The sequence below is a fragment of the Carassius gibelio genome, chromosome B23, assembly GCF_023724105.1.
Source record: "Carassius gibelio isolate Cgi1373 ecotype wild population from Czech Republic chromosome B23, carGib1.2-hapl.c, whole genome shotgun sequence".
Classification (NCBI taxonomy): domain Eukaryota; kingdom Metazoa; phylum Chordata; class Actinopteri; order Cypriniformes; family Cyprinidae; genus Carassius; species Carassius gibelio.
The window spans coordinates 24,636,717-24,650,871 of NC_068418.1; the positions used below are offsets into that span (position 1 = coordinate 24,636,717).

The 14,155-nt window shown below is 32.7% G+C and overlaps 1 protein-coding gene across 3 annotated transcripts in view; it reads right to left on the reverse strand.

Annotated features, from left to right (window-relative positions):
• Window positions 1-5,358: 5,358 nt before the first annotated feature.
• dlgap4a (discs, large (Drosophila) homolog-associated protein 4a) overlaps window positions 5,359-14,155 on the reverse strand; it is a 114,569-nt gene continuing 105,772 nt past the window's right edge. For all 3 annotated transcript variants that reach the window (XM_052594723.1, XM_052594725.1, XM_052594724.1), the window contains 5 exons: window positions 13,044-13,132; window positions 10,641-10,996; window positions 9,180-9,271; window positions 7,919-8,071; window positions 5,359-6,982 (listed from right to left, as the gene is read on the reverse strand). In XM_052594723.1, the coding sequence (XP_052450683.1) occupies window positions 6,758-6,982; window positions 7,919-8,071; window positions 9,180-9,271; window positions 10,641-10,996; window positions 13,044-13,132 (915 nt within the window). In that variant the 3' untranslated portion in view covers window positions 5,359-6,757. The remainder of the gene's footprint in view (window positions 6,983-7,918; window positions 8,072-9,179; window positions 9,272-10,640; window positions 10,997-13,043; window positions 13,133-14,155) is intronic.

Below are 14,155 nucleotides of genomic sequence, written 5' to 3' on the forward strand. Positions count from 1 at the left end.
AAAAGAAATATTTCCCACAACAATCCTACAATCTACAGAGTGTAACGCTGTATATCTATGTTACTTTAAACAGGTCAGCTCTGAAAAATAACAGCCATCAATGATATCTATAGTAAATCTCTCTTTCTCTGGACTCTGGAGATGTAAGAATGAGATTTGGGCCTGTATGCATATTGAATTCACTGATCCAGGATCAGATTTCATCTGTATGTTCTTAAATTGGTCACAAAAGCGCTCAAAAACAGAACCAAACTTACATGTGACTGACCAGTGTTAAGCCAACCACATCGTAATATGACACTTTCCACAAAAATGGTACAGAAAAAGCTAGGATGAGCTCACATCTCAGTAGGAAAAACTATACATTATATGAGCTGTTTTGTTTTCTATTCATGGCATAATAGGTTTGTACTCTGCGATCTGCATTTTAGTGCCACATTGAAAAATAAAATCTAAGATTACGAGATTAAAGTTGAAATATTATGAGAATAAAATATTTTGAAATATTTCGACTTTATTCTCGAAGTATTTTGACTTTATTCTCAAAGTATTACAACTTTATTCTCGAAACATTTCGACTTGATTCTCGTAGTATTACGACTTTATTCTCACAAGATTTAAACTTTATTCTTGTAGTATTACAACTTTATTCTCGTAAGATTTAAACTTTATTCTCGTAAGATTTAAACTTTATTCTCGTAGTATTACGACTTTATTCTCGAAACTTTTCGACTTTATTTTCGTAATAATTTTACTTTATTCTCGAAGTATTACGACTTTATTCTCTAAACATTTCGACTTTATTCTTGTAGTATTATGACTTTATTCTCGAAACATTTTGACTTTATTCTTGTAGTATTATGACTTTATTCTCGAAACATTTTGACTTTATTCTTGTAGTATTATGACTTTATTCTCAAAACATTTTGACTTTATTCTTGTAGTATTATGACTTTATTCTCAAAACATTTTGATTTTATTCTTGTAGTATTATGACTTTATTCTCGAAACATTTTGACTTTATTCTTGTAGTATTATGACTTTATTCTCAAAACATTTTGACTTTATTCTTGTAGTATTATGACTTTATTCTCAAAACATTTTGACTTTATTCTTGTAGTATTATGACTTTATTCTCGAAACATTTCGACTTTATTCTTGTAGTATTATGACTTTATTCTCAAAACATTTTGACTTTATTCTTGTAGTATTATGACTTTATTCTCAAAACATTTTGATTTTATTCTTGTAGTATTATGACTTTATTCTCGAAACATTTCGACTTTATTCTTGTAGTATTATGACTTTATTCTCAAAACATTTTGACTTTATTCTTGTAGTATTATGACTTTATTCTCGAAACATTTTGACTTTATTCCTGTAGTATTATGAATTTATTCTCGAAACATTTCGACTTTATTCTTGTAGTATTATGACTTTATTCTCGAAACATTTCGACTTTATTTTCTTAATAATTCTACTTTATTCTCGAAACATTGCAAATTTACTTTCTTAATAATTCTACTTTATTCTCGAAATATATCGACTTTATTCTCAAAGTATTACGACTTTATTCTCGAAACATTATGACTTTATTTTCGTAATAATTTTACTTTATTCTCAAAATATTTCGACTTTATTCTCAAAGTATTACGACTTTATTCTCGAAACATTTCGACTTTATTTTCTTAATAATTCTACTTTATTCTCGAAACATTGCGACTTTACTTTCTTAATAATTCTACTTTATTCTCGAAATATATCGACTTTATTCTCAAAGTATTACGACTTTATTCTCGAAACATTATGACTTTATTTTCGTAATAATTTTACTTTATTCTCAAAATATTTTGACTTTATTCTCAAAGTATTACGACTTTATTCTCGAAACATTTCAACTTTATTTTCTTAATAATTCTACTTTATTCTCGAAACATTGCGACTTTACTTTCTTAATAATTCTACTTTATTCTCGTAATATTTCAACTTTTTCTCGAAACATTTCAACGTTATTCTCGTAATATTTAGATTTTTATCTCGTAATCGTAGAATTTTTTTTTCAACGTGGCACTAAAACACCGTCGTAGTAATCAGTATTTGAAATCCTCTTACCAAATATTTAGACAAACCCTGGCATGTATTTTTTTCTTTCTTTTTTTCTAGCAATAAACTTCCATTAAAGAAAGCATAGTGTAACGGTTAAACATGATCACGTGATCCTCGATAACCAATCACATAACGGTCTTGACGTTAGTTGCACGTGGTTACCATAATGCTGTCAACATTATAATTTGTGTAAAAAATACTATAATTGAACGAAATTATTTACATGCTTCCCGCCACCTTGTCCAAAATGACATCACTTCCTGTGTGTCACAGTTTGAATTGGGGCAAATCAAAGTAATTTGAGCTACACTGCTAAGTTAAATATTTGTCAAACGTTTCTTAAATGTAGGCCTATATTTGTTTTAATCTATATTAAATACAGCATTTTAGTATTTTCAAACTATCACAACTATGAAAGTGCCATTTAAATCTACTAAAGCAGTTGATTTAACACTGGTTATTCACTATAAACACAAACAAAAGTGCAAGGAACAACCTGATGGCTTGGACAAACACATAATGTATGAAAGTTTCAATATCGGCCCTCGCCAGTCAAACACTTGAGCGATTTCTCTCCAAAGTTAGCATAAGAACAACATGACCATGTGAAACACATTTGATTTGTGTCCATTCACAATGTCCTTCAATAAAATCTGAAGCATCACCTGTAAAAAGCAAAACAAAAACAACAACGGAAAGAAAATAAAATAAACAGAGGCAGGCAAGATGTCCGATGAAAGTCCACAAGTGTGTTGAGTCCTGTGTAGCCCTATTAAGATCTGATGGGTTTGAGTTCATTGATATTCAATAATCAGTCCTTCCACAGGAACACGAAGGCTTTACGACTCTGACATTGCTATGACACACAGAGTTCAGAGAGTTGTGCTGAGTATCAGTGCCTGTTGGAGAAGCAGGTCAGGAAACATGAAAACAGAAAAACACGAACAAACTGAACGCTCACACGCCTGAAACCCACTTTTCATCGAACAAATGGTAATCTAAGATGCTACTTTATTGCTCAAGTCAATTGTGTGAAATGTTTGATGAATCTGAGCATGCTGAGCTGTGACCAGGCCAGAAACTGATCGAATTCATATCTGTAATCAAACGTTACGTTGAAATCAATACACATATTGAATATGAATAGTTCAACTCCGCTTAAAAAATATTAAACTTTTGTATCAATCAGAGCAGAAAATGCTTATGCTTCACTAGTTCTTAGGATCAAGATCAAGATATGAATTTTGATTGAGAAATGAATTAACAATTGGGTTTCTGTCAACAGAATTTGAACATAAAGACTGGCACGGTTTGTAACTTGATTGTGCAAGGCTTTCGGTTTCATCCACTTCCACACTGCTGAAGAAAACAACAGAAACCCTCATAACCCTTATAATGGGAACTGTGTTAGTTTTAATGGAACCTGAAGTGGTCCTGGACTACTGTACAGGGTTGCCAAGTCTAATAAAAAAAAAAAAAGTCAAATAAAAAAATAGCCTAAAACAACTATCAAAACTCAACATATGGGACTTCCGTACCTAAACTACATATTAAACACAATTTGAACTTGAACTCCACTAGTGACCGTCTGTTTTCATAAAGGAGCTCGAAAGCCCTTCCCACAAAACACATCATTTAGAAACAGGTTTATTATTAGTAATAATACAATTCATGCAGTTTGTGAATTTGTAAACCACAGAAGAAAAAAAAAACCTGTGGCAACAGTTTACCAGTTTACAGGAAAACTGCACAACCTGGCAACCCTGCGACTGGAAGCCTTTAGGAAATGGTTTTATGTTTAAGTGTGAATGGTTTGTAATGTATGTTGTGGAAACAATTGGAAGTTTTGTGACAGTTTCTATTGTTTCCTTAGTTTAGTTTTTTTCAGCAGGGATGAACAGATCCCTTGAAGATTGCTAGCTCGGTCAGATTGCAGGAAGTGAATGCTAACAGCAGTGTAGATCTAATCTAATCTGTTTAACAGAAAATGATTAACTATGTTGATTTCAACTACTTTCTCAATCAGATGCAGAACACATTGCACAGTGCTTTATTAACGCCTTACAAACTGATCAGTGGAGGAGACTTAAAGGTGCTTAATGTAAGATTTTGACACTAATAAAGCATAAAAATACCATATGTTTGCAGATATTTAAGAAACATGATAATGATGATGAAGTTAACATACTTGTTTATCTGAAAATCAATGCTACAGTCAGTTATTCTCCTTTAAAAATGTGTGTTCTGGGCCAGAATGTCAGTCTCCGTTTGGTTTGTGTCACCCACCCACTGCCATTTTACCCAATTGTATCTCGGTGCTTAGGGTTGCAGTTGGTGGAGAAAACAGGTGAAAAAAACTGAATTATTAAAACGAATTATTTCATTTAATTAATCATCAAGTGAACTCATTCCAGTTTGTGTTGTCAATCTGACAACCTGAGTGTGCCTCAAGTCTGAGGAGGAGCAGGGTAAAAAAAAAAAAAAACTCCAATATTTTGAATTTGGACTGCAATACCTAGTTCAACCACTCGGTGTCAATCCTACAGTACATACAGCACCTTTAAGAGTGGGCAAAATTTAATTCCAGAATAATTTTAAATATGTGATCTAGGGGAAAACGCCACTTATGCAAACAGTTCTATTCTGGAGAACATGCACGAAATTTTGTTTAAAAAAAAAAAAAGAGTTAAGGGAACATATAAACATTACTTTCAGGATGTAAAGTTGCATTAGATTCATTTGGCTTGATGCAAATCAGTGCATGGGAAAATGGCTTTAAAACATTTTCTTCAAGTGATTATTTTTAAACGATCACATTCTGATATGCTGTATTGCTGCTCATGAAAAATGTTTTTTGAAAAGTGTTATGCCGCTTTATATTTCTGTGGAAAAATTAAACATTTTGTTTTCAGGATTCTCTCGTGAATTAGTTACCAAAACAAAATTTTTATAAAATATATATATTTCCCAACATAAATGTCTTTACTGTCACTTTTATTCAAAAAAAAAAAAAAATTATATACATATACATATATATATATTATTTAACCCAAACTTTTAAATGTCATGCATCATGTTTATCATTTCCACAAAAATATTAAACAGCAAAAGACTTTCTCAGCTCTTTCAGGGCGAATCCAGGATGAATAACTCGTGATCAGAGACTCATCGTCTACATGTGAATCCAAACTAAAGCAAGTTTGAACTGAACGCACCACACAAACCATGAAAATCAAGCTTCTGAAACACAGACGTGAGTCAGCGGGAAGCTTCGAGGTCTGATACAGATCTGATGCTCTTAAAGGAGTCGTTCACTCAAAAATGACTCATCCAATCACTTCTCAGGCCAAGCAAGATGAAAATGAGTGTTTCATCAGCACATGGATTCAGGACTCGTATTTAATCCAGAAACAACAATATCAATTTAAAACATATTAATAATGGACTTGTTTCTTAAAAACACACCACTTTTGGCTTCACAAGACATTAACTGATGATCTGGAGTGATGTGTGGATTATTGTGAGGTTTTTATCAGCTGTTTGGACTCTCATTCTGACGGCACCCATTCACATCCATAGGGATGGAATGCTACATTTCTACAAATGTGATGAAGAAACAAACTCATATACATCTTGGATGACCAGAGGGTGAGGACATTTCCAGCAAATTTTTGGATGAACTATTCCTTTAATGCTTATAATGGAATACAAACTCTGAAAAATGAACGTATTGTTAACGAAAGTGGCATCAAATTTCATTTCCCTCCTTTGGCACATGAAGAAACGGGCAGTTTAATATGCACCAAAAACTAGAAGCAAAGCATTTGTGTAAGTACTGACAAATCTGAAACAACCTTTCCAAATCAGCAAGACCTGGGTGACGGAAGTTTTTAATATCGGACAAAAGAAAAAAAACATCTTCGATCACAAATGACGGGCTCTGATTGGTCACACACACGGAGACCGTGTGCTGGAAACACATGGAATGACTGGACAACAAAAACACACTGAAATTATAATAATATTAATAATATTACAAAACAGACTTGGCCCAAGTAAAAATCTGGACATTGTTGTCGAGTTTTTAAAACATTCATCATAAAAACAAAGTGGAGTGGTCATTTTTGAACCCTATTAAATAAGCAGAGACCGGGTGGTGCTCCAAGCGCTTTTACGTGAAAACAAACCAAGCTGGACGTGTTTCTGTGTTCAACTTTACTGGAGTGAATCAAACACAACGAGTGGAGGCTTCCGACGGCCATCCAAACATTTCCATTGGAGCGAGAACGTCCAAAACCTTGGTGGGAAAGGGAACTGAACAGAGAGCAGGAAGACAAGTGCACGGGTGCGGGGTCCTGAGTGCATGCTGTGGGTCATGTGACGTGAGAAGCGGGTAAAGGGTCTGAGATCATCAGAGATATTAGCACAATTTACACAAAGAGTCTTGATATAGTTCCATGAGATAATTAACTTTTAGAACATTTAGAATCATCGTCATTTAGAATTTTAACGTCGAGGGGAGGTTCTTCTGTGGCAGCGTTCCAATTCCGTTTTTTTTTGCTCTTCAGATTTCATGTTTTTTTTTTGCTCGTGTGGTTTCCGACCCCCCGGTGCGCGTGTCCTCGTCAGGAGTTTGTTATTTTGGGGTTAGTTAGAGTCGCGTCTGAGCCTCGGGGACGTAGATCTCGATGCTCTCGGCGCTCTCGGTGGCAGAGTTCTGTCGTTCAGAAACCGCTCGCTTGGCCGCCATCAGTCTCTTCCTGGCCTCCTGACGCTGTTTGTCGGCCAGCGAGTCGCTGCTCTTCTCCTTTCCTCCGCTGGGTTTGACCTTCACCGTCTTCTTTGGTGTGTGGGACGGAGCCGACTTCTTCTCCTCCTGAAGACATGCATTCAGGAATTAAACTCTGCTTCTGTTAAATACTACGAAGAAGCTGAAGATCAGTTATATAAGAGTGTATACACACACACACACACACACACACACACACACACACACACACACACACACACACACACACACTTATGAAATTAAATCTGAAATAAACATTAAAGATGTTATTGTTTTTAAAAACTAAAATTAGCAATAAAACAAATGTTAATGATATTTAATCAATTGAAAATTTTAACTGTTAAAATGTATTCTAGCTTATATGAAACTGTACTAAATAAAATACATTAAAATTAATTAAATTATTTTTCAGAATTAAATACAAATAGAATACAATATATAAAACTTAAAAAGTTATTTATAACAAATACAGAAATGTATACTAAATATTAAATTTAAATAAAATAAATATTCCAAATTATCAAAGGAAATATTAAAATAGTATTGAATTAATATACATTTTTACCCCCCCCCCAACCAAAAAAAAATGTTTGATTAGAAAATATAAATTTAGATTAATAAAAATATCACATCACTAATTTTTCTTTTAAAACTTAAAAAAAAAGAGAAATAGCTTATATTTAAATATGAAAAAACTGTCAAATAAATTTTGTACATAAATATTAAATATTACTTATAAAATAACAAAATGCATATAAAATATAAATTATGCATACAATAAATATATTACCATTACATTTTTTTAAACAATAGTGAACTATTTACTACATAAACACCATACCAAAAAATACTATATATTCTGCCTACTTTTTTTGTTTTGTTTTTTTGGGCTAGATTTTCATCATGTGATGTTATTATAGATGGCCGGCTCTATGTGGTGACACGAAGTTCTAGATCTAAAAGCTGAAGTATATCCACAAACCAGACAACAGTTAAGATGTTGGAAAGGTTTGTCAGAGGGACCTTTTTGTCCTGGGTCTCGCACATCTTCCAGTCGTTGGACTTGAGGAGGTGCAGCTCGTCAAACTTCATGCTGATGTCCTCGATGGAGAGCTGCAGCAGATCCCAGAACCCGGCCAGATCCTGCGCTGTGGGCCGCGGCTGAGCACTCGCATCCTGAAAACACACACACACACACACACACCAGTCATCAGACTACTGCACCGCTTCAATGAGACCAAACAGAAGAATCCAGCAGAATACAGCAGTGATGTGTCTGTGACAGAGACAGACATCCAGCAGAGGGCGCCGATCACCAGCACTTCTGCAAAGACATGCGCTTCTAAATACATGAAGAATAACTAATATATGATGAGAGTAGATTTAATCCAACAGGATTTTAGTAAAACTAATGCAACAAACTAAAATAAATAATAATAATAAATCTAAAAATAATAAAATATATACTTTATTTACATTTAATAAATGTATACAGTATATGTTTTAAGATTAATTAAAATTTTCTATTTATGTGTATACACTATACTTAAACATAAATAGAAAATTGTCATTCATCTTAAAACATAGTCACTAATTTAATAATTATAGTTATAAGAATAAAGATTAAATAATGATAATTCCTTATTCACAATATATATTAGGAATAAATAAAAAAAGACAATAAAAAATATATAAATGATATACTTTTTATTTGTATATTATTCGTCCTGCAGCCAAAGTTGCCAGCAGAAAAATAAACAGATTCATTAATAATTACAAAAGCATCTATAAAATATGGGTAAAGGAATATTCATTAATTAATATACCTTACTAACATTTAATTCATTTATATACACAATCAATTCTCATAAATACTTAAATATGTAATTGCAAATAATAATAAAAAAATAGCTGTCAATAAAGAAAATATTCCTAATATACACACACAACTAAAATTCGTATTAATGAAAACAATAAAAAGTTAAATAATTATATACTTTTAATTTTTATTACTTATATACATTAAGATTTGGATTCACACTTCTAGATAGATAGATGGATAAAATTTGTTTTAAATATTAACAATATAATAGTATAAGTGTATTGTTTTAATTACAAAAATATATATACACTACATTACAATAATCAGAAACACTTTAAAAATAATGTTTTTGTTCATTAAAAAAAACCCCTCAAAAGCAAGACATTTGGGGGGTGTATATATATATATATATGTGTGTGTGTGTGTGTGTGACCCCGAAGAGGGTGTTATAGAGACACTCACCAGGTTCTGCTCACAGAGACCCTGAAACTGCTTGAACTTCTGAGACATCAAGAGCTGAGCGCTTCCTACGGCACTGCGCACCTTCCCCAAAACTACAGAGACACAGAGAAACCCGCTCATCATCATCATCATCATCATCATCACTGACACAGCCATTCATTCTCTCTCTCTCTCTCTCTCCCACCAGGTTCAACCCTAATGACTTTAATCACCGGCTCCAGGAGCCAGAATTAGCAAACGAGAGAAAGGCGTCTGTGATTAAAGCTGGTTAATGAGGGACTGATATCATCCATTATTCAAGGATCCGCTGGGCATCTGAAAGAAGCTCTTGAGATCCCTGCACATTCATTTCACTGAAACAGGTCTAAAACAGGGTTTCAGTTAAATATGCTAGAAAAGTTCATTAGACCGGCCAGGATGACGTGCATAATAAACTTCACACTGATACAGTAAGTTTTACTGAAAATTGTTACCTTTAATACTATTTTTATTTATTTTTTTAAAGTAAGAAAAAATGTAAAAAATTAATTAAAGGGATACGAATTGTTGAATAAAGTCGTAAGGTTTAATTATTCGAAGATGAACAAAGCATTTACAGGTTTGGAGCGACATGGGAGTTATTTTTATTTTGGGGTGGAGTATCTCTTTAAGGGCAAGTGGTTATAAAAATTAATTAAATAAATAAATATATACACATGTATTTTTTTAATTCTTTAAAGCATAAAATTTACTTGCACACAAATATACATATACACACACTGCTAAAAAAATTTTTTATCATGTATATCATAAAATTATTATATGATATATAAATTATGTATCATAATAATACCAATTTATTCCATCCTCTATTCAATTATTTATTTAGTTTTTGTTATTTTTATAAGTGGTTATAGTAGTGTTAATTATTATATCATGATTCAGGTTGGGTATCATTTGAATTTTATCGATTCTGATTCTTTTCGATTACAATGTGATAAAAAAAAAATATTAATCATATGAATTATTAATGATTAATTTATTATTAATGATTAATTAATTAATTTCAAGTTTTCAAATGATATATAATTTCTGATGATTTCTAAAATGTGAAAATGAGAAAAAGGAATCGAAGAAGTCTTTTTTTTTTGACAAAGGTAAGAACTCCTGTTATAATGTAGATTTTTGAGGGTGCACTCTTGCCATAAATTAATCTATTACTTTTCCTACATAATTGTTTACAAAAAACATTGGTAAAATATATATTCGGGAGTCTTAGACTTTTCCAACGATATATAGTTTGTCAAGATTAGATTCGATTTGTTTGTAATATAGTGACGTAAACTTAGGCGTCCCGTATTTGGGACGGGGTGACAGTTAAGGGTTAAACAGAGAGCTAATACAATAAATTGTTATTTATTTTTATTATTGATTAGTTGAAAACCGATTTTGTATTATTTGAATAATTTAGATTAGACTCACCCTCCTCTGACAGCGGTTTATCTTTGGTCTCCTGCTCCATCTGCTGACACCAGGCCTCCATGCGTTCGGCCTCGGCCTGAAGAAGTTTCTGGAACCAGCACCCGTCCCTGAGGCACGCCGCACCCCCAGGCTGCTCCACGGCCCCGTTCATGCTCCCAGCCTGCAGAGACGGGTCGGGCGGTGGGAGGGAGGACGGGTCCAGCGCTGGGTCCAGCTTCTCCTGCAGCGAGGGTTTGAGAACGCTGCTGCAGTCCAGACTCTGGTGGGGCGTCTTGTTCTGCGAGGGTTTACCGTCGGACTGAGATTCGGCCTCCGTCGTCTCCTGTCTAGACGCCATGCTAGTGTAGCGACTGAGTCTAGACACAAAGAGATAAGAGACCCACTAAAGACACCGACTGACACTCAAACTACACACTTCCATTAGTTTATGAATCCATTATCGGAAAAAATAAACCAGCTGAAAGTACATTCCTTGTGGAAATGGCTTCTTCACACCATAATGTCCTATTTCTAAAACATGCATTTAATCATAGATTTTGTAATTTAATCACAAAATAATGTTTTATAATTCTATAATTTTCCAATAAAATTGACATCATGATTATACATTTCTTTAAATATTAGAATTTATATGGGGGGAAAATGGTTTTAGAGAAACCAAATAACCAGGAATAATAAAATTATATATAAAAAAAGTGTCACAAAATAAAATTAGCAATTATAAATTCACATTTTACACAAATATTGTGATTTAAAAATAAAACTATTTTTTAAATTCTATAAAATTGTTTTTTTTTTTCATATGATAAATAAATAGTTTTTAATAATTTATATTTTGCATGTAGTCATTTTGTACTTAAAAGGGCAAAAAATACATTTCTAATTTGTAAAAATAATTAAATAAATAAAATTATATACATATACATACATATATATATATATATATATATATAAAACTGCATAAGGCTAAATTATGAAATCCTAAATATAAATTTACCGTTAAAAAATTATAAATTCGTATTTTTTATAAAACTTAAAATGCATTCATAAACATAATTATGCATTTCTTTACATACTGTAATTTAAAAATACAATTAAAATATTATAAAATATATTATTATATTAGACCACCAACCAATTGTTTCATCATTCTAATTACACTATTATTCAGTTTTGTACATCAAGGACATAAGAACACTTAATTGTTTTTCTATTTTAAATTCTACAACTTCAAATATGTTCTTATAAATATGATATTATGACCATGCATTTATTGAAATACTATAATTTAAAAATACAACCAAAATATTCAGAAATCTACAAAAGTTGTTTTGTCAGTCATTATCTGTTCTCGTTTACTACAGTTCAGTGGATCTGGAGGCGGGGCTATTTTGCATATTCATAGATCAGTGCATATTAAATGAGGAAAGAGTTTTAAAATTTGCATTTTATTTCATACTTTACTATATTTTATGATTGTTTTGTACAGCACTTTGGTCAGTGTAAGCTGAATGTAAATGTGCTCTATAAATAAAATTTACTTTAAGGCATGAGAAAATTGTTTTCACAAGTTTTTTTTGATGATCGAAGATGAGTTTAAGGGATAAAATATTCGATCACAGGAGACTTTAAAAATAGAAAATACCAGATGAGAGAACAACAAAACAACGAACAATACAGCTTTATTCATTTGTTATTATATGTTAACTTATTAAGAATTTTAAATCTATTTAGAAATATCAATTTGACAAATATCATTAAAGTGAAAATAAAAAGAGACTGGGAAGGCAGGCCGGGAGAAAGACAGACAGCTGGTGTGTGGGACACAGCACACTTACAGAGAGAAGTAAATCAGAGCGATGGAAAGATATGAAAATAGACTGCAACGGAGAGCGCCAGGAAACAAAGCGAGTGGGAGATGCGTGCAGAATCTCATTATCTCCTGCCGTCTACACTGAATCATTACTTGTGAGGGTTTTCAGCGCCATACATGGCTGAGAAACTCTGCTGCTGACTCACACACACACACACACACACACACACACTTGTGGTTTACCGGGACTCTCCATAGGCGTAATGGTTTTTATCATGTACAGACTGTATTTACACCTAAACCTACCCCTCTCAGAAAACTACTGCCAACTTTTGAATTTCATTAAACAAAGTTTTGTATGTTTTTTAAGACTTTTGATTTACAGGGACACAGGAAGTGTCCTCATGAACCATGTTAACATTGTAGTACCTATGTCATTATACACATGTGTGTCCTCATAAACTATACATACCCGTTAACACAAACACACAGCAATCGGACCACACTTTTGTGAGAAATGCCGTCAACATGCATATCAAAGCGCTACTTTTGCAACTTTTCTTTTCTGGAGGATGCAAAAGGAAACTCACGGCCTGCCGTCTTCAACCTGAACCCCGATGGACTGGAACCTGGTGGTGGGAGTTTGCTCCTCTCTCAGAATCGGCTGCACACAGTCCACCTGCCACGAGAGAAACAACTCAGATCCAACACGTCTAGAATCTAATGAGCTCAACATCGCACTAGGAGGTCACCGACTGGTTCAGCCAAACAGCTCGAGTGTGAAGAGGTCGTCTGATGGAAAACAACATCTTTCCTGCTCCTTTGAAAAGTCTGATATGTTAAGTGATGTAGTTAATATTCATAACTCACACCTCCCTCGCTAGTTTACACAGAGCATTTAAAATGACACTAATACAAAACCTCTCATTCTGAATTAGTCATGGAACGTCACATTCATGAGCTCATTAACATACAACCGCCCACATTTACATATCAGAGTCTACTGTAGTCAACAAATAAGCCTGAATTACTGTATGAATTAAACATAAGATCATAAATTGATATGTACACATTATATATAAATAAATAATTAAAAAATTTTGAGTTGTCAAATATCCTACAATTTTACACAACCAGTAAAATGTTACTTTATTACAGTTATTTTTGCTGTAATATGAGACCTAGGATGGCAAAATGAGTCACGATTTGTTACTGTGAGATCTTTTTCATGGCTTATTATCACTTTTATGAACTCTTAACATCAATCAAGTTTTGCAATTTATTTTCTCTTTTCTGCATGTTCCTGCTTTCAAAACTAAAACGTCAGACGCAGAAGTGGTTCGCTTGAATTTAAAACAAAGAAGGTACAACTCTCAGAAAACACAAGTAATGAACATTTTAGTTGTTTAATGACTATGTGGAGCACTGAGTTCACTAGGCGAGGCCTTAATGAACTTATTTTTGTGAAAATTCGACCAAACTGACATTTTTCACTTGTATTCGGGCTTATTTTGCCAGCAAGAGTCACATTATATATCTAATATAAATAATGAAAAATGTAAAAATAAAAATTATATAAATGATCAGAATTGTATAATATAATTTTACACAACAAGAAATTTTATTATACTTTATCATACAGTTGTTGTTTATATTTTATTAATTTTGTAAATAAAGAGTAAAGTGTGGGGGGTTAAATTTC